General features: G+C 39.7%; 1 protein-coding gene and 1 long non-coding RNA gene across 2 annotated transcripts; both read right to left on the bottom strand.

The window, feature by feature from the left end:
- Positions 1-9,718: 9,718 nt before the first annotated feature.
- On the bottom strand, positions 9,719-10,181 carry LOC126625861 (uncharacterized). The gene is made up of 2 exons (XR_007624489.1): positions 10,045-10,181; positions 9,719-9,828 (listed from the first exon to the last, which is right to left on the bottom strand). It is a non-coding gene; the product is annotated as an uncharacterized LOC126625861 (long non-coding RNA).
- Positions 10,182-12,467: 2,286 nt separating this feature from the next.
- On the bottom strand, positions 12,468-15,235 carry LOC126625809 (laccase-15-like). The gene is made up of 5 exons (XM_050294899.1): positions 15,076-15,235; positions 14,672-14,823; positions 14,334-14,578; positions 12,990-14,060; positions 12,468-12,813 (listed from the first exon to the last, which is right to left on the bottom strand). The coding sequence occupies exons 1-5, from the start codon at positions 15,172-15,174 to the stop codon at positions 12,683-12,685; spliced, it is 1,698 nt and encodes a 565-aa protein (XP_050150856.1). The 5' UTR covers positions 15,175-15,235; the 3' UTR covers positions 12,468-12,682.
- Between the last annotated feature and the right edge of the window lie 12,341 nt (positions 15,236-27,576).

A 27,576-nucleotide genomic window follows, 5' to 3' on the forward strand; every position in this document is an offset into this window, starting at 1 on the left:
ATGATTCTATATGCTCTGTGATTGAACACTCAAGGGATATAGATGTGATTGAGGTTCAAGAGGTAGTTGCCTCACTGAAAAGTTTTGCACAGAGGTTGGAGAGACATAATGAGAACAAGACTGAGAGGGCATTTGCGAGTTTAAGTGTGAATCCCAAGTCTGTCAATTCTCCTGGAAATCAAGGAAATAGATATCAAAAGAATTGGAAGCCAAAATACAAAAATTGGAATCAAAAGCCTGTCTACCAATCTGGAAAGCAATTTGTAGCTACAGAAGGGGGAAGAAATCCTTGCAAGCACTGTGATAAGTACCATTATGGAGAGTGTTTTCTTAAAGGCAAGCCTAAGTGTCACTGTTGTGGAAAAATTGGTCACATTGCAAGGGATTGTAATACTAAGAAAAATGCTCAAGGTGTTCAGCAACTAAACTTTGCAGCTCAGGTTCCTTCTACAACTACTATGTTCTATGTAAGTAATGAGGTTGACAAGAAGACTATTGAAGATGTATGGTATGTGGATAGTGGTTGTAGTAACCACATGACTGGTAAAGAAGATATACTGATTGACATTGACAGAAGCATAACTGCCAAAGTAGAAATGGGAACTGGACAGTTGGTTGATGTTATAGGAAAATGAAGTTTGGTAGTGAATACAAAGATGGGAAGGAGATATATACATGAAGTAATGCTTGTCTCAGGTCTCAAAGAGAATCTACTAAGTGTAGGGCAGATGATGGAGCACGGATATTTCCTTATTTTTGGAGATAACAAAGCAGAAATTTATGATGATTGCTCTCTTTCAAATTTGGTGGCTAAGGTGCCAATGAGAGGAAACCGAAGTTTTCCTTTGAAATTCCAAACAGATTTGCATCTTGCATTAAAAGAAAGTGTAAATGAGTCAACACTGATCTGGCATAGAAGAATGGGGCATCTAAATGTTAACAGTCTGAAGCTACTACAGGAGAAAGAAATGGTACTCGGATTGCCAGAAATCAAGACCACTAATAATGTGTGTGAGGGGTGTACTCTTGGGAAACATTGCATAGACTCTTTTCAAAGGGAGACAACAAGTAGAGCTACTGTTCCATTGGAGTTGGTACACACAGATGTGTGTGGACCAATGCAAACCATTACCAAAGCTGGAAATCGGTATTTTCTTACCTTCATAGATGATTGTACTCGGATGTGTTGGGTCTATTTTTTGAGATATAAATCAGATGTATTCAATGTGTTTAAGAAGTTCAAGGTCACTGTTGAATTGCAAAGTGGATATAAGTTGAAAAAGCTGAGAAGTGATCGAGGGGGTGAATACACATCTATTGAGTTTAATAGATTCTGTGAAGAAGTGGGAATGGAAAGGCAACTCACTGTGGCATACTCACCACAGCAGAATGGAGTAGCTGAAAGGAAGAACAGGACTGTTGTAGAGATGGCTAGATGTATGATGGCTGAAAAGAGTATACCACTGGAGTTTTGGGCTGAAGCAGTCAACACTGCAGTGTATGTTCTAAATAGGTGTCCAACTAAGGCATTAGATAAGAAAACTCCATTTGAGGCTTATAGTGGAAGAAAGCCAGGAATCAAACATCTAAAAGTGTTTGGTTCTCTGTGCTATGCACATATTCCAGAGCAGCAGAGACAAAAGCTTGATTTAACTAGTACAAAAATGTGTGTTTCTGGGATATGGAAGTTGTGAAAAAGGCTACAAACTTTACAATATTGACTCTGGAAAAGTCATTATTTCCAGAGATGTGGTGTTCAATGAGGAAGCTTGTTGGGACTGGAATACACAAAAGGAGTGTAGTCTTAAAATGCCAATTACTGACTCTTTCACTGAGAGAGGACATGAAACTGAAGGAACAAGGTTGAGTCAAGCTGAGATATCTGAAAATGATGTTGAAATACCAGAAGAGAGTGAAGAAATACATGTTAGATCTGATTCAGGTCCACAGGATGTTGATCACACACCTCTGAAATATAAAAGTATTGCAGAAGTGTATGAAAGATGTAATCTGTGTATACTTGAACCTGAAACATTTGAAGAAGCTGTCAAGGATGAAGCATGGCAGAAAGCAATGGAGAGTGAAATTGCAATGATAGAAAAGAATAATACCTAGGAGCTTGTTGATAGACCATCTGATAAACCAGTAATTGGTGTCAAATGGGTTTATAAACTTAAGCTGAATCTTGATGGCTCGGTTCAGAAAAACAAAGCAAGACTTGTTGCAAAGGGATACTCTCAAAAGCCTGGTATAGACTTCAATGAGACTTTTGCACCGGTTGCTAGGCTTGATACAATAAGGACTTTGGTTGCTTTGGCTGCACAGAAAGGGTGGAAAATTTATCAGTTAGATGTGAAGTCAGCATTTTTAAATAGAGTCTTGCAGGAAGAGGTTTATGTTGATCAACCTCTTGGGTTTGTGATTAAAAACAAGGAAGATGGGGTGTACAAACTCAAGAAGGCACTTTATGGTCTTAAGCAAGCTCCAAGAGCTTGGTATGACGAAATCAATTCCTATTTCACCAAGGCAGGTTTTCAAAGAAGTCCTAGTGAAGCAACTTTATATGTGAAGATTACTAAAGGTGGAATACTTATTGTTTCACTGTATGTGGATGATATAATCTACACTGGGAATTCTCAAGAATTGTTGATGGAGTTCAAAACTGCAATGATGAGACAATATGAAATGACTGACCTTGGTTTGTTGCATCATTTCTTGGGTCTTGGTGTGATACAAACTGATAATTGCATTTTCTTGCATCAGAAGAAATATGCAAAGACACTGTTAGACAAGTTTGGTTTCAAGGATTGTAAATTTGTGGCTACTCCTCTGGCTGTGAATGATAAACTGTCTAAAATGGATGGTAGTGAACAAGCTGATGAGAGTCTATATAGGCAGATTGTTGGAAGCCTATTATATTTGACTGCAACAAGGCCAGATATCATGTTTGCAGCAAGCTTGTTGGCAAGATTCATGCATGGTCCTACTAGAAAACATATGGGAACAGCTAAGAGGGTGCTGAGATACATTCAAGGCACGATTGATTATGGTATAGCATATGAGAAAGGAAATGAAGCAATGCTTATTGGCTACTGTGACAGTGATTGGTCAGGAAGTGAGGATGACATGAAGAGCACATCTGGATATGCTTTTAATCTTGGTTCAGGAGTGTTTTCGTGGGCATCAGTCAAGCAAAGTAGTGTTGCATTATCTACTGCAGAAGCTGAATATGTTAGTGCAGCAGAGGCCACAGCACAAGCAATTTGGTTGAGATTTGTTCTTTCGGATTTTGGTGAAGAACAGGTTGAGCCAACTACAATCTTATGTGACAATACATCTGCTATTGCCATAACCAAAAATCCTGTGCATCATCATAAGACAAGACATATAAACAGGAGGTTTCATTTCATTCGTGATGCACTGCAAGATGGAGAAATTGACTTACTGTACTGCAAGACAGAGGAACAGGTTGCAGATATTTTCACTAAGGCTTTGTCCAGAGATCGGTTTGAATTTCTGAGACAGAAGCTTGGAGTAATTTCAGCACAACACTTAGAAGGGAGTGTTGGAATATAAGTGTGTGTGCTGTGTTTTTCTTATTGTTTCTAAGTTTAAATGTGAGCCATTGGATTATAGACCAATTGGACAGCTGAGATGTAATCTCAGTTTTAGTTTAACATATTGTCACTTGTATCTATCTTATAGGATAGATTACATGAAGGGTTGTGATTGTTTTGTGTGAATTCTCTTCTCTTCGGGTATATCCTTGCACATGACTTGTGTGCAGATTATGAATGAAGAAAAGCTTTGTTAGTTCGGGTTTTCTCTTTGAACGTTCTAGCTGCATTCATCTGTGTAGGAAGAGATCATTCTTTTTCTTCTTGATTTCATTTCTACAAAATAGGGTCATATTCCTGATTGCTAACATGTATGTCACAGAACTCAGAACTGCAGTAAGAGACACAGCTATTAAGGTGAATAGATCACAATATTACGATGGCATTTCAAAAACAAACCAGGGATATAGTTATTACCATAGGAAAACTGGTAGACGCTACATCAAACACATAAAAGTTTTTCCAGTCTAGGCACGTACCTAAATTAATTCCCATGCTCCCTCTCTCTAGCATAATTGACAGCTTAATGCAAAAAAAATTAATTTGATCAATTTATTAGCAGTGGTGCTGAATATGTTAGTATATAATTAAAGTTAAACTTGCAGGTCTGGGCTTTTTTGGCTTATTGATGTCGTCTGGGATCACTGGGGTTTATTCCAGTGTGAAAGACGGAAGTTCTTTAATCTCAAAGCCAGGTTCTTCCAGCAAAATGGAGGGTTATTGTTAAAGCAGCATATTGCTTCACATATTTCTTTGATGGTGTTCTGAAGATAAGGCCAAGTAAATTTTAATTTTAGTACGAATACAAAGCGCATTGATCATCATATTTCTTTGATGGAAACTTTTCCTCTTGTTCTTGAGTCGTTGATCGCCACCAAATAGGCGACAATCTACGAAGCACGGACACGCCAACTTAAGAGCGTATCCCGTATCAGATACGGTATGGGATATGATACGCACCCGATATGTGCCAATACGCTCTGGATACGTATCTGAATGTATCCGTTGACCAGTGGACATCTGGATACGTCGTCGATACGCTTTTGATACGCGAATCCGACATTTTGAATACGCAACAAAAGCACCTTGACGATGAAATGATCTAACCAGAGGAGGGGGAGAGAGCGGGAGGGGGAGAGAGAGAGAGCTCTGTGAAGAAGAGTGTCGAAACGGCAAGATCTGCAATTGGAAAGAAGGCGACGGCGGCAGATTCTATTGTGCTAGGTACTTAAGGTTTTTTTGAAGTCATGTGATATTTTCTTTTCAAACCAGGGCTTCCGTTTTATGAGAAAATAAGGCCATATATTTATATTTATATTAGAAAATGATGCATATTTTTTAGCATCCATACGGTATATATTTATATACAACTATTAATATATATTAACTCCGCCTATGTACTTACATTGCCGGTCCCAAGCCCGGATAAAGGAGGAGGGGGAGGGCGTCAGGTAGTCGACAGCCGGCACTCCATGATCACGTCGAATCCTTATGAAAATGAATTCAGAACAAAATTGCGCTAAAGCTAGGGCGTCACCCGTAAGTGGCGCGCTGTGTGGCCCGAGCACAGTGATAAGTGAGCAAGGGTCGCTGTATCTCCATCGGCACCCGGATGCAGTGTTAAATGAGCAAGGGGGCCATAGAAACTTCTTTTCGAACGACTCCACTCAAAGTTGTTTGGGAGCATATGCTCCTATCAACTTTACACGGGACACACAAAAGAAGTACTTTGATCCTATTAGACGGGGGATGGTGAAGAAGCTAGGACAGAAGGGTAGAGTTCAAGAGAGCAAAATGCGTTTAGGAACGTGGAATATAGGAACCTTAACGGGAAAATCTATGGAAGTAGTGGAAGTTATGGTGAGGAGAAGGATAAATATTATGTGCCTACAAGAAACTAAGTGGGTTGGTAGTAAGGCAAAGGATCTAGAAAACTCAGGGTTTAAACTTTGGTATTCGGGCACAAATAGAACGAGAAACGGTGTTGGCATCATCGTGGACAAGACCTTGACACAAGATGTTGTAGATGTCAAGAGGGTAGGAGATAGAATCATGGCAATCAAGATTGTAATAGGACAAGAACTTATCAATGTGATTAGAGCGTACGCACCTCAAGTAGGGTTGGATACGAGTTCGAAGGAGAAATTTTGGGAAGACCTTGGAGACTTGGTGCAAGGAATTGCTCAGACAGAGAAGTTATTTATAGGAGGAGATTTAAATGGACACGTGGGCAGGGAGACAGGCAACTATGGAGGTTTTCATGGTGGCCATGGTTTTGGGGAGAGAAACGAGGATGGGGAAGCTATCTTGGATTTTGCAATGGCATATGATCTCTTCTTAGCCAACACCTTCTTTAAGAAAAGAGAAGAACATGTGATCACCTACAAGAGTGGGTCGTCAAAAACACAAATAGATTTTCTTCTAATGAGGAAAGGGGATCGTATAACTTGTAAGGATTGCAAAGTTATACCAGGAGAGAGCGTGGCTAATCAACATCGCTTGTTGGTGATGGATGTACATATCAAAAGAGTGAGACAAAAGAACAAGACTTGGAAGTGTCCAAGGACTAGATGGTGGAATCTAAAAGAAGAAAAACAAGCCATTTTCAAAGAGAAAGTAATCACCCAGTATGTGTGGGATAGAGATGGGGAAGCTAGCCAAATGTGGGATTCCATGGCTAGTTGTATCCGAAAAGTAGCAAAAGAGGTATTAGGAGAGTCCAAGGGCTTTGCCCCACACCAAAAGGAATCTTGGTGGTGGAATGAGGAGGTACAAACAAAGGTGAAGGCTAAGAAGGAATGTTGTAAAGCCTTATACAAGGATAGGACCGATGAAAATGGTGAAAGGTATAGAAAAGCGAAGCAAGAGGCGAAGAAAGCTGTGAGAGAAGCTAAGTTAGCGGCTTACGACGATATGTATAAACGACTAGATACCAAAGAAGGAGAGTTGGATATCTATAAACTAGCTAGAGCAAGGGAAAAGAAGACAAGGGACCTAAACCAAGTGAGGTGCATCAAGGATGAGGATGGAAAGGTTCTTGCTACAGAGAACGCGGTTAAAGACAGATGGAGAGGTTATTTTCATAATCTTTTCAATGAAGGACATGAAAGGAGTGCTTCTTTAGGGGAGTTGAGTAACTCAGAAGAGTGTAGAAACTACTATTTTTATCGTCGAATCCGGAAGGAAGAAGTGGTTGTAGCTTTGAAGAAGATGAAGCATAGAAAAGCAATAGGCCCAGACGATATACCAATCGAAGTGTGGAAAGTTTTGGGAGAGACAGGTATAACATGGCTCACTGACCTTTTCAATAGGATTTTGAAAACGAAGAAGATGCCAAATGAGTGGCGAACGAGCACTTTGGTGCCTATCTACAAGAATAAGGGCGACGTACAAAATTGCATGAACTATAGGGGTATTAAGCTAATGAGTCATACAATGAAGCTCTGGGAGAGAGTCATTGAGCATAGATTGAGGCAAGAGACACGGGTTTCGGACAACCAATTCGGGTTCATGCCAGGGCGCTCAACCATGGAGGCAATCTATCTCTTACGAAGATTGATGGAAAGATATAGAGATGGGAAAAAGGATTTACACATGATCTTTATAGATTTGGAGAAAGCGTATGATAGGGTCCCAAGAGACATTCTTTGGAGGATTCTAGAGAAGAAAGGAGTACGAGTAGCATATATCCAAGCTATAAAGGATATGTATGAAGGAGCAAAGACTGCCGTAAGAACTCATGAAGGACAAACTGAAAGCTTTCCCATAACTGTAGGATTACATCAAGGCTCATCCTTAAGTCCTTCTCTTTTTGCTTTGGTAATGGATGAGTTAACAGGACATATTCAAGATGATATTCCTTGGTGTATGCTTTTCGCAGACGATATAATGTTGATAGATGAAACTCAGGAAGGGGTAAATGCAAAGCTTAACCTTTGGAGAGAAGAGTTGGAATCTAAAGGTCTTCACCTAAGCCGATCAAAGACAGAATATATGGAGTGCAAGTTCAGTGCAAATGGAGGTCAAAACGAGTTAGGGGTGAGGATCGGAGATCAAGAAATACCAAAGAGCGACCGTTTTCGTTACCTAGGATCTATCTTGCAAAAGAACGGAGAATTAGATGGAGATCTCAACCATAGAATACAAGTTGGATGGATGAAGTGGAAGAGTGCATCCGGCGTGTTGTGTGACCGCCGTATGCCACTGAAGCTCAAGGGAAAATTTTATAGGACGGCAATAAGACCGGCGATGCTGTATGGCACAGAATGTTGGGCGGTGAAGCATCAACACGTACACAAAATGGGTGTAACGGAGATGAGGATGCTTCGTTGGATGTGTGGGCACACGAAAAAGGATAAGATTAGGAATGAGGATATCCGGGGTAAAGTAGGAGTAGCCGAAATTGAAGGAAATATGAGAGAAAATCGGTTACGGTGGTTTGGACATGTGCAAAGAAGGCCTACTGAGAAAAGACTTAGAGTACTTGGATCTAACGAAGGACATGACACAGGACCGAGCACAATGGCGTTCTAAGATCCATATAGCCGATCCCACTCAGTGACTTGGATTTTCCAAGTCTCCAACCGAGAAGTTTTCCTCACTCAGGAAATTAAGGGAACACTACCTCAACCTACATGCTCCACTCACAAAGCTTCAACAAAAGAAAATTCAAAGAACTTAGCGAAGAAGGCTTTGGTGTATTTAACACAATACGTTGAAATGAAGGAAAGCTTATTTATTGATATCCCCGATAAGCTATAAATATGTACATATACATAAGTCAAAATAAACAAACAAGAGGGAGCCTTCACAAAGGTTGCTTAGGAGAAGTCTCAGCAGTCGGTAGAGCCCCAGAAAGAGAAGGCACCGGAGGGGGATCATTCGGAGCCTCAGTACTGGACAGAACCCTAGAAGGAGGAGGCATCAGAGGTTGATCATTTGGAGCTTCATTACGCGGTACAGCCCCAGAAGACGAAGGCAATAAATGCATTTGGAATAAACCCACAAATCTCTGATGATCAAGTAAAACCTGACCATCAGATTCCTTCATCTGGTCAAGCTTCCTCTTCATGTTTGTAGCATAGTCATGTGCGAGCCGGTGCAACTGTTTATTCTCATGCTTGAGCCCTCTAATCTCCTGTTTAAGACTCATCACTTCAGCCGCCAATGATTCAACTTGGCGGGTTCGAGCAAATAGGCGTTGGGCCATATTAGACACAGAACCTGCACACTGAACACTGAGAGCCAGAGAATCCTTAACAACTAACTCATCAGACCGTTTGGAAAGTAGTCTGTTATCTTTGGGAGTGAGAAGGTTCCTGGCCACCACCGCAGCGGTCATATCATTCTTCATCACGGAATCCCCAACGGTAAGAGGACCAGTAGGGAAGACGAAGGATGGACGCCATATGTTGTCAGGAGAAGGCGGGGCTGCCTCTTCAACAAGGTTCAAGTCAAAACGACGGTCGGAGGGGCCAGACATTTTCAAAGGTGTTGAAGAGAGAAGAGGTCGGACAAATCAAGATCTTAGAAGTGCAAGAATGGAGCTTCTACTGGTGGAGATTCAAGTGTGCTTTGGAACTTAATGCCAGCCCCTATAAAAATCTGCACTCGACGGAGCTTTAGAAATCGAAGAGGAGCCTACTCAGAAATCGAAGAGGCGTTTGCTTTCTCAAAAGCAAGGCTGCTCAGATACCACGAGGGTCGATCTCAGAAATCGAAGAGGCGTTTGCTTTCTCAAAAGCTGGGCTGCGCAAAGACCACGAAGGCCGATCTCAGAAATCGAAGAGGCGCTTGCTTTCTCAAAAGCTGGGCTGCTCAGAGACCACGAGGGCCGATCTCAGAAATCGAAGAGGCACCTACTTTTCCAGCCTTGTCAGCACCTGTCACACGCACACTCAGCTTTGCGGAAATTATGGGCATTCGGTCGAAGACTTCTGGTGAAGTAGAAAGCACATGAGTTTTACTGTTCAATCATCCCACACGCAACAGTAGCTCATGGGTACCACAGATAACTTTGCCAAAGTTGAACACGTGAAGCTTGCAGCTCCCACTACATCGCTCTGACCAAGAAGGGTAAAAGAATAGCAAAGAAACAACACTAACAAAGTTTAGACACATAAATTTTGAAGGTCTAGCTACCATATTATTACCCACAAGGGTAAAGGAACAGTACCACTGCTGGATAATTGGAAAGTCCCTGTGTGTCAACCTCTGTGCTTCATGGCAAGGTAGACTAGCAAACATGCCCAACCTTTAATCACATTCGAGAAAACACTCCCAACAAGATTGCTTGCTCCAAAATCGAAGAGGCACCGTCCTCCGAATCTCGAGAGCCAGACTCCCAACATGACTACTTTCTCAAAAATCGAAGAGGGTAAAGGAACAGTACCATTGCTGGATAATTGGAAAGTCCATGTGTGTCAACCTCTGTGCTTCGTGGCAAGGTAGACTAGCAAACATGCCCAACCTTTACTCACATTCGAGAAAACACTCCCAACAAGATTGCTTGCTCCAAAACCGAAGAGGCACCGCCCTCCGAATCTCGAGAGCCAGACTCCCAACATGATTACTTTCTCAAAAATTGAAGAGACACCGCTCTCCGAATCTCGAGAGCCAGACCCCCATCATGATTGCTTTCTCAAAAATCGAAGAGGCATCGTTCTCCGAATCTCGAGAGCCAGATCCCCGATAGGATTGCTTGTTCGAAAACCGAAGAGGCAACACTTTCCCAACTTCAAGAGCCGGATCTCCTTGGATAAAGCTGTCTGTAATCTTCACACGCAACATCAGCTTTCCAGATACCACAAACCACTTTTTCAAAGTGCTCTGACAGCGTTAAAACATGTGAAGCTGACAGCTCCCACTACCGTGCTATGACCAAGTAGGGTAAAGGAATAGCATTACTACTTGTTGTTAAGGAGACTCCTATATATGTCGACCTCCATCCCCAACGGACAGGCAGACCTGCAAAAATGCTCAACCCTTCCTCATATCTGAGAGGGCACTCCCAACGAAGCCTTTCGAAATATTCAGCTTTCTTTCCCCCCGATAATCCCTCTGCAAACAAGCTATACTAGAGCAAGAATATCTCATATCATCAGGGTTAAAAACAAGAGTATCCCATATCATGCTTTTTCCCTGTCTTTTCCTTGGACCTTGTTCTTACCTGCAAGACAAGGAGAAAGAGAGCAATCAGTCAGTACTTGGAATCAAGCTTCCAGCCAGGAACTGACTGCCTGGAACCCCTTACCTGATTACTTACCTGACATTGCTCTCGAGTACTCATCTTCAACATCTTATGCTTCCAGGGAAGATACCGCATCTGCCTGAGGAACAGATAGGGCAAGGGAGAAGGATACAAGGAAGCATGTGGAGACAAGCGTAACAGCACACGTGCCGATACATCCATTACTCTGTCAAAGCAAAAGTATCCCATATCAGCAGGGTCGAACGTACTCTAGATTTGATGGACTTGTTTTGACCCTCAAATTCTTCAGTCGGCCTTATACTCTGGAGGAAACCAGAAAACCCTCCAGCTCAGTTCAAGAATAAGCCTGTGGAAAGTTACTTCTTCAAAAGCAAAAGTATCCCATATCATCTCTTCTCATTTTCTTCTCTTTATCCTTCATGTTGCCTGCAAGATAGGGAGACTGTGAACAATCAGCCGGAGCTATGATTGCTTACCTTGTCTGTCACCTCTTTCAGCAGATCCCCTAGCTCGGCGACTTGGGGGACTCCTACTACATGGTTTGTATCGCGCTTGACCAAGCCTGAAACTACAAGTAAGCTTCAAGTGAAATTGATACATTACCTTGTGCATCTCCACCAGTTAAAGATACCACCCCGGGATGGAGGAAGAGTACTTCCAGAGAAGATGCCCCATCTACCTATGAGACAGATAAGGCACGTCAAGACGATACCACACTCCGATACTTAGAAGTTTCGTGATTACGAGATCATTCTCCCACAATATTTCCTAATGTCTGTTGTACTAAATCATTCACTTGTACTCACTAAATGAGAGCTTAAACCTATGTACTTGTGTAAACCCTTCACAATTAATGAGAACTCCTCTATTCCGTGGACGTAGCCAATCTGGGTGAACCACGTACATCTTGTGTTCGCTTTCCTATCTCTATCCATTTATATACTTATCCATACTAAGGACCGGAGCAATCTAGCGAAGATCACAAAAAGCGACCGTTTTCGCTACCTAAGATCTATCGTGCAAGAGAACGGAGAATTAGATGGAGATCTCAACCATAGAATACAAGCTGGATGGATGAAGTGTAAGAGTGCATCCGGCGTGTTGTGTGACCGTCATAGGTCACTGAAGCTCAAGGGAAAATTTTATAGGACGGCAATAAGGCCAGCGATGTTGTATGACACAGAATGTTGGGCGGTGAAGCATCAACACGTACAAAAAATGGGTGTGGCGGAGATGAGGATGCTTCGTGGGATGTGTGGGCACACGAGAAAGGATAAGATTGGGAATGAGGATATCCGAGGTAAAGTAGGAGTAGCCGAAATTGAAGGAAAGATGAGAGAAAATCGGTTCTGGTGATTTGGACATGTGCAAAGAAGGCCACTGACGCTCCGGTTCGAAGATGTCACTACTGGACAGAGGTTCAGGGCCGAAGGGGTAGAGGAAGACCTAGGAAAACTTTGGAAGAGACTCTAAGAAAAGACTTAGAGTACTTGGATCTAACGGAGGACATGACACAAAACCGAGCGCAATGGCGTTCTAGGATTCATATGCCGACCCCACTTAGTGGGAAAAGGCTTTGTTGTTGTTGTTGTTGTTGTTGTATTAATATATATATATATATATTAATATACATCAATGTATATTTTTAATTAACGTATCCACGCCGTATTGTATCTTAATATTTAGAAAATAGCAGTATCACCGTATTCGTATCCATATCCGTGCTACATAGGCGACAATACAAAATCTGTTAAATTCTACTGACATATATATCCGGAATAGAAGGGACTAACTACATGCTGTCCCAATTTATTGTCATGAACATTGACCCAGCTTGAAAGCTTTATAAAAATTGTTAGCACGGAGGCATTCCTTGTGGCGGAGGTAAAATTTGTGCTCCTGGGCCCTTTCCATTTTTCACTATGAATGTCACGTCCATGCCCCATGACATATGCCGATCGATATGACAGTGCATAAACCAAACGCCTACACACAACGACAACAACAAGAACAATTTGTCATATGATCTAATCATTAATTAATATAACTAATTCGAGGCGGTTAACTAAAATTGGAAACTGAAAACTCATATGGTAATTATTAAACGGCCCCTTAGATAATATCTTTACTAGAGATGACTAACGTCTTTATTAGTTACGTACCAGGATTGTTTGCTTTGAATCTAATGGTAGTCCAACCATTTACAGGAACAGCGATGGTGTTCTGAAGAGGAGGATCAACAAGATTATACGTCAAAGGGTCCTTGTCCTTGTCAAAATTCCCCAATCCCCATCCCACAACGTAGAAACTGAATCCATGTAGATGCATCGGATGGTCATCACCTGCCACTATATTTGTCCCCTGAAACACTATCTCCACCGTTGAGTTGTACTCCAGTATCTTCACCTCTGTCGCTCGCTTCGTTGGGAGTAGGTACAACGGCAAGTTCGGAGCTGTAAAATTAAATAGCAAGGGCGGGAAATTTGGAAAGCGAGTTCCAAATACCCCGTTCACATGGTAATAGTAAGCTTGCAATACGTCAATGGTGGGGTTGACAAAGCTAATGTTGTTGACACTGGCGGCAAAACGAGTCCCATTAGGCCCAGCACATGAATTATTCGGGCAGGGTAGTAAGTTGACGGAGATTGTAAAGAACAAAGGAGTTGTAATCATTTGTGGCACGTCAACGGGGTGGTTTTTATCAGCCAAGCTTTTGAGTTTACTGGTAAAGTGAACCGATGCGTTGGTGTTGTTATGGGAAGGAATATTAGGCAAAGAAGTAGGAGATGAACTAAAATTTCCGTGGTATTGGAGTATGGCAGTGGCGGTTGTGTTGTCGGTGGGAATCCCAACCCCGCCAACGTAGGCTTTTGCAGCAATGTAGTAGTTATTGGGGATTTGGTCGGCATTTAACAAGAGGTCAATGGTTTGGCCGGGAGATATGGTCACATAATCTGTTGAAAATGGCTTGGTGTAGCTAGCATCTGAGCCTACAACCGTGACGTTGTGATTAGCAATGGCGAAAAACGTCATCACTTGCACGGCGGAGTTGATTAATCTGAGCAGGTAGGTTTTGCCGTAATCAACTTTGAGCTTAAATGTGTCTGGTTTTGAGCAAGGATAGAGATCGCCGGGTTGACCATTGATGAGGAAAGCATTTGAAGCATTAGCGTCCGCTCCGCTTTGAATGGTTTCATTGTAAAGTTGTCCGATATCTTCCTTCCACCACTCTCCTAGAATTTTCAAATCAACAATTTGCAGAAAAGTTAGGATTGTAATTTGGAAATGTTTATATAGAAATCACTATGCTCATAAGGTCAGAAATCTCTGCAATTGAATAGTGAAAATTTTAATGAAAATGCAAGTAGAAAATGCCCGAAAAAACCTTTTAACTTTAGCCGTCACAAGCGTTTTTAGTTATTTGAAAGCGTTTTTATTTATTTGAAAGCGCTTTAAGCTATTCTATAAGTGCTTTGTGGAACTGACGTTTGAATTGATTTGCATACCCAAGATGATTGGAAATTCAGCGTGAGGTTTGGGAAAAGGGTAAGTGGCTCCCTTCTTGGGGTATATGACTATAGCACCGTGGACGGTGGCTCGATCCCACTGGCTGTGAGCATGCCACCATAGAGTCCCTTCCTCTGAGGAAAATATAATGGTTTGGGTAAACCTGGCTCCTGGTTGAATAGGACATTGCGTGATGTAATCAGGACCGTCTGACCATGGATTCCTCAGTTGCTTAACTCCATGCCTGAAATAGATGGTTCAGAGTTGTAGAATCATATCATGAATTTATGTAAAAGCCGGATGAGACTACATCCACTGTATAAAGTTGATTAATTACCAGTGGATGGTAATGTTACGATTGCCCTTGTTATAGATATCCACTACGATAGTATCTCCAGCATGAACATACAACGTTGGTCCGGGAAACTGGCCGTTTACAGTCAAGATGTTCTTTGTGCTACACAGTCGTTTGTATGGAGTTTCTTCCACCTAAAATTGATTTTTACAAACAACAGAAGCTATTCATTAATATCCTTGAAATCACAGATATGTGTGTATGCGTATATGTGTGTATATATATGCATTTTAAGTTAACATACTATAGTCGGAAAATGGAAAGGGATTATTAAAAAAATCAATTCAATTATCAGTTACATCATATGGTCTACAAAATAAATAAATTGTCACTCATGCAATTCATACATCTGCATCAGAATTCAGAACTGAACTGGAGTTAATTACCACAAAAGTGTAGCGAGGAGGCGAAGCTTGGCAATGGAAGATGCCAACAGTAGCTAATAACAAGCCGACTACAAGTTTCAAGCTAATTAAAATCTTCATGCTGATCGACGACGATATTGATTATTCCTTTCCTATGTCTTTAACAGATGTAGTTCGCATGATAAGTTGAGGATGGACACACACACACACACACACATTATATATAAGAGATAAAAGCACAGGAGCCTATTGTACGTAATCGAAAATTAAGTAATTTACTGGTGAAGTTTAAGGTTAACAGTGGATGCTATGGTAAGCACGTTCTAAAAATCTCCACCTAGGCGCTAGGCGACTGGTCACCATCCCGATTAATTCCTTGACGTTTGAAAATTAAGAAATGACGCTACCTACTTAGGCATCCGTTTAGTCCACCTAGACAGGAGCCTAGACCGCCTATACCTATCTAGGCATCAGCATATGTTGCAACTCTTACTTAGACTGAAAATTGATAACTTACAATTTGCATTTTATTTTGTTTCATAAATGTAAGAGACTTGTTGAATACGATGAGCAATCATTATACATTTGTTCCTCATGTTTTTAATATGTTATAAAATTGTATAATCTATATATCATTTTATTATGCAATTTATGTATTACAATACAATTATGCATGTTTTTAAGTAAATAAACACTTATTAATACGAGATATAATAAATTCAATTAAATCTGCTTAGTCTGTCTAGGTCCCAACCCACCACTCAACTAGCGTCTAACATCTTTTAAAACTTTAATGCTAAGTAAGAAGTGTTCATAAAACATTGTCCTTAATATTGCCACTATTTTGGTATCCAAATATTCAGAGGGAGGGTGAAAGGATCTAAAACTAAGAAAGTAGCTAGCACTCCTCCTTCCACCTCCCTCAATCCTCCTCCTCACGCCGTCATGCGTGAATCGCGATTACTAAATAAATTAATATTATAATTATTTTTGTAGCTTTTTTCAACCTTTCTATTTTTTTATTAGTGAGAAAGGTCAGCTTTCACCTAATTGATACAGTCTAATCGGAATTCCTTCATTTCCAATCTAAAGTAATTGAACTCAACTAAAACAAAAGAAAAAATGAACGTTTTGTTGGCTGTCGGTTGCTAGTCAGCTTCCATGCCACCTCGCAAAACCCAAAAGGTGTTTCCTTTATTCCCCACCCCCCACCCCCAATAATTTTTCGTTTCATGCCGTCAAAGATTTTTTGGTGCCGTCACAGATCTTTTCGTTTCATGCCTGTCACAGACAATTTACTTTGCTTCTACTTTTATATTTCTGGTGCTTAGAGCTTCAGGAAATTAACTTGCATAATTAACACTCAATGAAGATCTTATACGTCCAAATTAAACCTGATAACGAAATTTGAGGAATTAACACAACATGCAGATAGGATTCTGCCTTTCATCTGTTCAGTTAATTGCGATGTAAGCTTTGGGATCAACCCAAAACAAAAATTGTAACAAGGGAAGGTCAATTGTTGTGCGTATGGAGTTAGGTAATGAACCAAACAAACACAATACCCACTTCAAGGCTTCTACTCCAATGGTTATGAACTTATGAGAGATCAAAGATCAATAAGGTCGAAGGACATCCGACATTTTTCCGTAAAGAAAATATTCTCTCTTGCAACCATTTCATAGTTCTAATAACATCACCCAATTAATAAATAGATTCCACGTGTTTAAAAGGTGAACCATAGATCCAATAAAAACTTCTCACATCATATAATGGTTAAAAGAGAGAACAATAGTCGGATCTTGCATATTAAGGGATTTTATCACTTTCTTTTTTTGTAACATAAGGGGGTGGATCACCTAAAAAACTAGCTCGAAGAGTTATTACATATAGTTTGAGTTCTAGGGACTCCCCTCATATCATTAAATTATCGAGTTTCAATACAATCAGGAGGATTCTCAAAAAAAGGTACCCAAGATTTAGATTATAGCTTCAAGTGACATTACCATCTACCACCATGTTCTTCTCCTGGTAGACATGCACTAATTTGCATTTGACTATACGTGTCATAAGTTGTTTGCAATGATCAATGATGTTGGCGAGAAATGAAAGCTGGTATCAATCATATCATTAATTAAAGGCTAAATAGCCAAAATAGTCCCTGAGATTTGCATAACTCATCACTTTGGTCCTTAACATTTCAAATCGATAAAAGTGGTCCTTGAGATTGTCCATCATCCATCATTTTGGTCATTCCGTTAAGTGTCCTGGAGCTCTTGGCCTGAAGTTTGGGCAATTTTTAAAGCTTCGTAACTCAATCGTTTCTTAACCAAATTCGACCCATAATATATCAAAATGAAGATAGGAAAGTGTAGAATAAGATTATACCTATTTGGAAGCTAATGGCTGCCGGATATGGCCTGAAAATAACCTCAAAGTTGACTGGTCTGAGGGAAAACTGGAAAACTCACCGGAAACTGGGTAAATTTTAAACATTCATAACTTCTTCAATACTCAACGAAATCAAGTGATTCAAAAACAAAAATCATACTTCTCAACAAGATGAAGAGAATGGTATCTTTTTGGACGGTTAAATTGCCTTGGTTTGGCCAGAAAATGGCTCAAAAGTGGCTAACTTGAGACTAAGACAGCCACTTTCGAGCCGTTTTCCTGCAAAACAATGCCGATTTAGCCGTAAAAAAGATACCATTCTCTTCCTCTCGTCGAGAAGTATGATTTTTGTTTTTGAATCACTTGATTTCGTTAAGTATTGAAGAAGTTATGAACGTTTAAAGTTTACCCAATTTCCAGTGAGTTTTCAAGTTTTTCCTCGGATCAGTCAAATTTGAGGCTATTTTTGCAGTTATTTATGACAATCATTGGGCTTCCAAATAGGTATAATATTATTCTACACTTTTCTATCTTCATTTTGATATATTATGAGTCGAATTTGGTTAAGAAACGATTGAGTTACGAAATTTTGAAAATTGCCCAAACTTCCGGCCAAGAGCTCTAGGACACTTAACGGAGTTTTTAACGGAATGACCAAAATGATGGATGGTGGACAATCTCAGTGACCACTTTTATCGATTTGAAATGTTAAGGACAAAAGTGATAAGTTATGCAAATCTCAGAAACTATTTTAACTATTTAACCTTAATTAAATTAACACTTGAGCCGAATCCATCTTCACTCATGTTTTTGAAATGCTCTTGTTACTGCTAGTAACTGCTAGTTCCCGTCCAAAATATGGACCCCAAATTTGAGCATCAACCACATGTCCCTTGCCCAAGTTGACAAAAGAACCTGTCAAGCCCATTATCGGTTTTATCTCATTCCGTACGTATATGTCCTTCGGCATTGATTCGTGAACTATCACTTTAAGTGTCCCATTTAAATTATAAAGATCTAGAGGGCGTTAAATAGGAGCATATTATTATTTTACGATTTTTAATTTTCAATATATTTTTTTTGACCCTATTTAAATTATAAAGATCTAGAGGGCGTTAAATAGGAGCATATTATTATTTTTCGATTTTTAATTTTCAATACATTTTTTCTTGAAAAAAAAAAACAAGCCATATCCCGCTTTTAACAAAAATGAAGAAGGAAGGGTCTCCTAGCCGGATAGACGGTTGTTTTTCTTGGAAGCGTTACAAATCGTTGAGAATTTTTTTATTATGGCGGGAACATGAGTGATACACCACGTATTCTTATATAAGTAGTGAAAAAAATTAATTTTTTAAGTTATTAACTTTTTAACACACATATCTCATCATTTGTATAGTGACACGTGGTGTACCATCCTGTACACCGGTCACACTGAAAATCTCTCAAGATCGCTCCTTTCCATGGGGTTTGAATTAATACAGAAGAAGCCGATAGGGTACATAGCTGCAACATTACAAGTTCTACACAATTCTACCATTCACGATCGTTTATTGGCAAGTGTTATAAGTACAAAATGATAAATTTCTTTTCCATAAAGATGCAGAGAGTTAGCTTATACAATAATATGCTCAAAACTCAAACTCAAGTTATTCATCCATCCCTGAACTAATTTCCTCATCCCTTGTTATCCACATAAATTTTATATTCCAATTATGCCTTAAAGAAAAGATGGGTGTAGAAAGATAGTATCAACTGGGGAATGGGTGGGTCGAAATGGCCTTGAGAGCCACAATTGGCGGCTGGGTGGGTTGCCGGAATTTAGAAAAGGGATTGCCGGAGGGTGGAGAACTGAAAAGGTGAAACTAAAGGGAAGGCATGACTAATCCACGACGCAGATTGCAACAACCCGACGACGCAGCCGCTCTTGAAGGTCTGGCGACTTGACCACGGTGCTCATGATGACCCATCCCCACCCCCACTACGTCGCTGGTGACGATTCAACTACCTTGCTCCCAATATCCGACGAGAGAGGTACTAGTAACCATGTGTTGAAAGTAATGAGTATGTTTTCCTTGATTTAAGGGAGATAAGTATGTTTTCCTTGATTTAAGGGAAATGATTTAAGGCTTAGACTAGGCTAGGTAGTATAATTAGTAATGAGTATAAGGCTAGTTTGCTTTTGCTTTTCTTAGTCTTTGTCAACTACTTTCTTTCTTCTCTTTTCTGTCAGCTGTTTTTCAGCTTTCTTTCTTCTCTCTTTCTTTCTACCTCCTTCCTCATATATACCTGAACCATTGTACATTGAACCTATGAAAAATATATCACAAATTAAAGCTATAATTTCTATATGGTATCAGAGCAGGTTCTTTTGTAACCTGTCTCTGCCATTCTTGCTGCTGCGATTTTTTCTTTCTTTCAAAGTCTAAGTCATGGCTGAAGAAAGCTATGTGAACCATGATGAGGAAACCCGGCACAATCTCTCTCCAAACTTCTCAAACGTTGAGGTTAACACCAATCAACATTTATGTTCAGTTCTCTTGAACGAGTTCAATTATCTTCCTTGGTCCCGAGCTGTTTCACTAGCTCTCGGAGGCAAAGGGAAGTTAGGGTTTGTAAATGGAAGCGTGGAAGCTCCAGACCGTTCTTCCTCTACATACGATGCATGGCTCTGCAAAGATCAACTTGCCATGTCTTTGCTACTCAACACCATGGAGAAACATGTTGCTGAAATTTTTAGCTACTCCAATTCCGCACATGATCTTTGGAAAGCTTTACAGGATATGTATGGAAATCAAAACAACTATGCACAGGTCTTCCAATTAAAGAAGGACATTGCCAGTGCTCAACAAGAAGGGAAAGCATTTGTTCAACACCTTGGGGGCCTCAAAGCCATGTGGAATGAGTTGGATGCATATCTCCCTTATACCACAGATCCTACCATTCTCCTAAAACGAGCTGAGGAAGACAAAATTTATCAACTGTTAGGGAGTTTGAGCTCTGAGTACGAGGACCTAAGGAGTCACATATTGATAAGTCAAGACCTGCCTACCTTCAACAATGTTTGTGCAACTATCCAACGAGAAGAAGCAAGGAAGAAGGTTATGAATGTTGATCACAACCCTAGATTAACGGAGACTCGGGCATATGCATCAAATTACAAGAACTCAGAAGCCAAGGTATACAAGGGAAGAAACACATATCTAAAATGCAAATATTGCAATGGTGTTGGTCATGTGGAAGACAAGTGTTGGGAACTTCATCCTGAACTCAAGCCTAAGTTCAGCAAAGATGGAAAGATGATACCAAGGTCATCACAACAATTTCAACCTCATTTCAAGGCACAACTTGCTAATGCTCACGCTCCTACTATTTCACAAGGATCCATGGAGTTCACTGCCAATCCATTGTCATTGATCAATGAATTTGCAGCTTACCTACAAAGTAAGGGGCACGGAGGAGGCTCACATGGTCAAGGCAATGAAGAGGGTAGTCACATAGCTATGTTGGGACAATTTGCCGGCTTTCTTGCTGGAAATGAGAAAGTTCCAAAGGGAGAAGCATCAGGTATACTCAAAGCCTTTACTACTGCCCTATTAACTAGTACTGAAACTAATTGTTGGATAATTGATTTAGGCGCCACAGATCATATGACAAACAAAGTTACAAATTTACATCATTTTAAAAAAATTTCAAGCCCCTCACATGTGTTTGTTGCAAATGGAAAAAATGTCTTAGTTTTGGGAAAAGGAGAAATAAACTTACTCTCTCAAAAAACATCTTCCACTGCCCTCTATGTACCAACCTTTCCTTTCCAACTTTTGTCAATTGGAAGAATCACCAACACCCTAAACTGCAGTGCTATTTTCTCACCAAATAATGTGATGTTTCAGGATGTTCTCACCATGAAGATGATTGGTGAAGGGGTCTTCATAAATGGACTTTACTACCTGTGCAAGAATGCATGTTTCACTCAGGCTCTTCAAGCTCAATCGAAGTCCATAGATGAAAACCAACTTTGGCATAGGAGATTAGCTCACCCCTCTGAAGTTGTCTTGTCTAAACTGTTTCCAAATTTTTGTAACCCCTATCCTACTTGTGGTACTTGTCAATTTTCTAAGTTTGGTAGGCTACCTTTTGGTAATTCAATGTCTAGGACAAGTAAACCTTTTGAAATGGTACACACCGATGTATGAGGACCTGCAACTGAATCAATGGAAGGGTTTAAATACTTTGTTCTATTTGTTGATGATTTCTCTCGAACAAGTTTTCTATATCTTATGAAATCAAAGAGTGAAGTCCCTACCATTTTCAAAGACTTTCACATGCAAGTTAAAACGCAATTTCAATCAAACATTAAGGTTTTAAGGTCAGATAATGGCACTGAATTTCTATCTAACAATATGCTTCAATACATAAGTTCTCAGGGTATCATACATCAAACCAGCTGTGTGGGGACTCCCCAACAAAATGGAGTAGCCGAGAGGAAAAATAGAGCTCTCTTGGAGAAGACCCGTGCTCTCATGATTCACATGCACGTTCCAAATAAATTTTGGTCGTTTGCCATCCTTACTGCCACTTATCTCATCAATCGACTTCCAAGTCGTGTGCTAGGGTTTAAATCTCCCTATGAAGTTCTCAAGGGGAGGAAAATAGATTTGACACATCTCAAGGTGTTTGGTTGTGTTTGTTTTGTTCACATCCAAACCTTGAACCGTGACAAACTAGATGCCAGGGCAACCAAGTGTGTGTTTATGGGATACTCGATCACCCAAAAGGGATACAAGTGCTTCAATCCAGTCACTAAGAAATGCACAGTTTCAAGAGATGTGAAGTTCGAAGAAGACTGTCCCTATTTTACAAGTCAGGGGGAGGATTTAGTTGACATGTTCCCACTCCCTCAAAACTTTAATCATCTGATGTTGGAAAAGAGATCAGTCATTGTGAGTCCAGATTGTGAAGAAGTTCAAACTGACTAAATTACTGCCAGTGAGAGTGAAGATGAGCCCTACTCTGATCATTCTCCGCCCTCTACAGAGTCTCAGGTGATTAAAAGAAATCCTTCTCGAATCAGAAAACCTCCAGTTAGGTTGCAAGACTATGTTACATATGCCTCACGACATCCAATCAATGAATGTATCAGCTTTAGTAAGTTCTCAACATCTCATGCTACATTTCTTAGTGAAATTGATAAGCACTATGAACCAAGAAGCTTTCAAGAAGCTTATCTTCTCCCACAATGGAACCAAGCCATGACAGAAGAGATTCGTGCACTGGAAGAAAATTGCACCTGAAGCCTAGTTCAACTATCACCAGGAAAAAAGGCTGTTGGAAGTCGTTGGATTTACAAGACTAAATTCAAAGCTGATGGATCTATCGAGAGACATAAGGCTAGACTTGTTGCTCGAGGTTTCACCCAAACCTTTGGAGTAGATTATAAGGAAACATTTGCACCGGTGGCCAAGATGAACCCAGTCAGGGTTTTACTTTTAGTTGCAATCAATTGTGGGTGGTCACTCTCCCAAATGGACGTGAAAAATGCTTTCCTTCACGGCGAGTTGCAGGAAGAAGTGTATATGCAACCTCCTCCAGGCTATGATGCTATCAAAGGCAACATGGTTTGCAAATTGCACAAGGCAATATACGGATTGAACCAATCACCAAAAGCTTGGTATGCCAAGCTCAGTTCTGTTTTGGAAAAGGTTGGATTCGTGCGAAGTAATGCTGATTCTTCGTTATTTGTAAGAACTGGCACCAGGGGGAAGTTGGTGGTCCTCATCTACGTTGATGATCTTATCATCACTAGAGATAGTACCGTGGAGATTGAAGCACTAAAACTCTCACTACATCAAGTTTTCTCTATCAAAGATTTGGGGAGGTTAAAGTATTTTTTAGGGATTGAAATGGTAACATCTTCAAAATGACTGTTTCTACATCAACGAAAATATGTATTTGACCTCCTTCAAGAAGCAAAAATGCTTGAATGAAAGCCTGCTATCACTCCCGTTGATTATAAACTGAAGCTCAGCATAGATGGAGAAGCCATGCATGATGTAAGCTACTATCAACGATTAGTAGGCAAGCTCATATACCTCACTATCACTCGTCCAGATATCAAATATGCAGTGAGCTTGGCTAGTCAGTTCATGCACTCTCCCACTGTTGATCACCTTAACATTGTTAAGAGAATCCTTCATTATCTTAAGGGTTCAATAGGGCAAGGAATTACAATGCATAACAATTAGTCCACTGTCATTAGTGGCTACACAGATGCAAACTGGGTAGGTAATGCAATTGATAGGAAATCAATCACAGGCTATTGTACATTTGTTGGTGGAAACCTTGTCACATGGAAGAGTAAGAAGCAACAGGTAATTGCTCGTTCCAACGCAGAGGCTGAGTATCGAGCCACTGCTTGTGAACTCATTTGGCTTAAAGGGCTTCTTTCAAACTTAGGGTTTCCTAGTTCTACTCCTATGTCGTTTATGTGTGATAATCAGGCAGCCATGCACATTGTTGCCAATCCTGTGTTCCATGAAAGAACAAACATATTGAAGTGGATTGTCATTTCATCAAAGCTCAAGTTCAAATTCAAATCATTCGAACCACGTTCACACGAAGCCATGATCAACTGGCAGATCTCTTTACAAAGGCACTGGCATCAGCTCAGTTTCATCGGTTATTGGGCAAGCTTGGCTCAGTGAACCTCCTCGATCCAGCTTGAGGGGGAGTGTTGAAAGTAATGAGTATGTTTTCCTTGATTTAGGGGAGATGAGTATGTTTTCCTTGATTTAAGGGAAATGATTTAAGGCTTAGACTAGGCTAGGTAGTATAATTAGTAATGAGTATAAGGCTAGTTTGCTTTTGCTTTTCTTAGTCTTTGTCGACTACTTTCTTTCTTCTCTTTTCTATCAGCTGTTTTTCAGCTTTCTTTCTTTTCTCTTTCTTTCTACCTCCTTCCTCATATATACCCGAACCATTGTACATTGAACCTATGAAAAATATATCACAAATTAAAACTATAATTTCTATACCATGGCAACTGATGGGTTATGAATCTTTTTTATTCTAGACTTGCATCCAAAATAGAAATCCTGTGCATGATAAGTTGTAGAGAATGGGTGGGTTGAAATGGCCCTGAGAGCCACAATTAGCTCTTTCTACTCTCTGAGCAAAATTGTCTTCTCAAAACAAAATGATGCTCTCACTGAAGAACACACTCTCTGCCTTTGAATTTTCCACAAAACAAAACAAAACAAAAGCTTTTTGCTTTTCTCCCCAAAACAAGAAAAGACATAATGATGTTGTCCCCTATTATTTGCTCTTTTTCTATTTGGCCGAAAGTAGCTTTGGCCTTTTAGCCACTAATTCAACATCATCGTCTTTCTTGTGGACAAGGGAGGAAATCACAGGGCCAACGAGCAGCCATGGCTAGAAAACAAGAATGGTGGAGGCGGTCCTAGGAGGAAGATGGGGATGTTCATGGAATTGGGCACGAAGAATTGAAAAATGACGAGATAAAGAGCTGATCGGTGGTGACAATTTCTGAGCAGATCGGTAGTGATAGTTTCTGGAATGATGACCAGAATCAAGTCTGGTTTTTGCCATGGTAAGTGGTTGGATGGGTTTATGTGTTTGTATAATTTTTTTCAAGTATGTAAATTTTGTATTTGAAGGTAAAATGGTAAATTTATGGGACAAAACTATGAACCCCAAATTTGAGCATCAACCACATGTCCCTTGCCCAAGTTGACAAAAGTACATGTCAAGCCCATTATCGGTGTTATCTCTAAAAACTCCTTCCGCACGTATATTTCCTTCGGCATTGATTCGTGAACTATCACTTTAAGTGCCCCATTTAAATTATAAAGATCTAGAGGGCGTTAAATAGGAGCATATTATTATTTTACGATTTTAATTTTCAATATATTTTTTTTGCAAAAAAAAAAAAAACACAAGCGACATCCCGCTTTTAACAAAAATGAAGAAGAAAGGGTCTCCTAGCCGGATAGAAGGTTGTTTTTCTTGGAAGCGTTCCATAAGAAATTTTTTATTATGGTAGGAATATGAGTGATACACCACGTATTCTTATATAAGTGATGAAAAAATTTAATTTTTTAAGTTATTAACTTTTTAACACACATATATCATCATTTGTATAATGACACGTGATGTACCATCCTGTGTACCGATCACACTGAAAAATCTCTCAATATCACTCCTTTCCATGGGGTTTGAATTAATAGAGAAGAAGCCAATAGGGTACATAGCGACAGCATTACAAGTTCTACACAATTCTACCATTCGCGATCGGTTATTGGCAAATGTTATAAGTACAAAATGATAAATTTCTTTTCCAAAAAGATGGAGAGAGTTAACTTATACAATAATATGCTCAAAACTCAAACTCAAGTTATTCATCCATCCCTGAACTAATTTCTTCATCCCTTGTTATCCACATATATTGTCTTACAATATACCTGAGGAAGTGCAGCATATCCAGGAGACCTACACACAAGAGGGCGTAGTTTGTTAGGCTCTGGTACGCTGTATTCTATGCAGTGCAACATATCCAAATCATATGTATCAAGCACTCTCACAAGCAACCTAGGAACAAACTAAAATACAATGGAAACATATAACCACTCGACCAATACAAATGTAAACGTTAACTTAGGATAAAGGTGTCATTACTATACATGAGACTTTTCATACATCGATGCCGCAGCAGCAGCAGCTCGGAGCCTGGCTTCATGTTGGCTCACACTATCACCAGTTCCACCACCCTGAGCCGTTGTGCCTGTCCCTGTTCCCAATTAAAATCATCAGTTAATGTAAAATTAGGATTGACAAACACAATATTTGGCCAGAATAATCACTCTGTTAACAATAGAATCGTTATATACAGCAAAGAACCTATAAACTTTCTCTACAGCTATACAATAAAGGGAAAGAAAATAATTCAAACATTTGCATCATACGCGCCTATTATGTTCCCTGATTGTAAGGGATTATGATTTCTTTCCAACAGTTAACTCACCACAATTTTATACTGAACAAAAGATCAGAGTCCCATATGATCAAAATAGATTATATGAATGAAAAACAAAGAGCGACCCTGAAGCATGAAATCCAACTGGCATTTTATTGGTGCCTTCATTTTTCATTTCCTTGTATAATAATCTTTCATGCATGAAGGAAATTAAGGAAATGTATTTTTAAAAACCACAATGTTCTGAAATTAAAAAACAACAGAGTGCCTTTCCATTAATAACCAAATATCAGAGCTTACGTTGTCACGCAGAAATTAAAAGACACGGCAACAATTGCAATGCTCAGAAGTTTACCCTGTTGATGAGCATTTGACCATGGAGAGATTTTTCAATGTGATTAGAACACGGGGTAGAACATCATGTGTTACTATACTAATAGTAGAATATGTGTGTTAAAAAGTTAATAACTTAAAAAATACAATTTCTCACCACTTACATAATAAAGAGTAATGTTATTCATATTATGTTTTTGTATTACATTTTCATACCACCTTAAGTGACATTTGATGTGGACAGTCATATCATTTGAATTAATTAGATTTTTAAATTTAGTTCATTATTTAATAAACTAATAATTAAGAAAAACTAGTTAATTAAATGATGATTGTGGTATACAAGAAGTCTTTCTCCTTCATTTCCTTGGGTTTTACAAATTTTTCAAATGATGTAGCTATCGACATCAGATGTCACCTAAGATAGTATAGAAATGTGATATAAAAATATAATATGAATAACATTACTCAATGAAAAATTTATCCTAACCTTGAACCCCTATCTACCTGTCCCACTATCAGGAGGTACTACTAGAGCCCTGCAAGTAGGAAGAGGATCCTCTCCGGATCCACTTTGTAAGAATTCTAAGGATCCCAATATCTTAGTCGTTTATCGTAAATTATGCAGTTAATTTTCGTCAAATACTATTTATTTTAAATTTTAAATTAAAAAAATCAATTAAATTAATACGCACGATATATGATAACTGGTTGAAATGTGATGATCCTTAAAATTTCCACACAGTGAATTCGGATGGATCCAATTCCCTGCAAGTAGGGCAGGTATGCTGTCGCGCTAACCATGATCG

Source organism: Malus sylvestris, chromosome 1, assembly GCF_916048215.2.
Source record: "Malus sylvestris chromosome 1, drMalSylv7.2, whole genome shotgun sequence".
Classification (NCBI taxonomy): domain Eukaryota; kingdom Viridiplantae; phylum Streptophyta; class Magnoliopsida; order Rosales; family Rosaceae; genus Malus; species Malus sylvestris.

What these genes read in the sequence shown, in the direction of transcription:
- LOC126625809 (XM_050294899.1), bottom strand. Translation starts at nt 15,174, where the DNA reads ATGAAGATTTTAATTAGCTTGAAACTTGTAGTCGGCTTGTTATTAGCT. An exon ending in CTCCTCGCTACACTTTTGTG is followed by an intron (nt 14,824 to 15,075) that starts GTAATTAACTCC and finishes AATCAATTTTAG; the next exon opens with GTGGAAGAAACTCCATACAA. An exon ending in TGAATTTCCAATCATCTTGG is followed by an intron (nt 14,061 to 14,333) that starts GTATGCAAATCA and finishes TGAAAATTCTAG; the next exon opens with GAGAGTGGTGGAAGGAAGAT.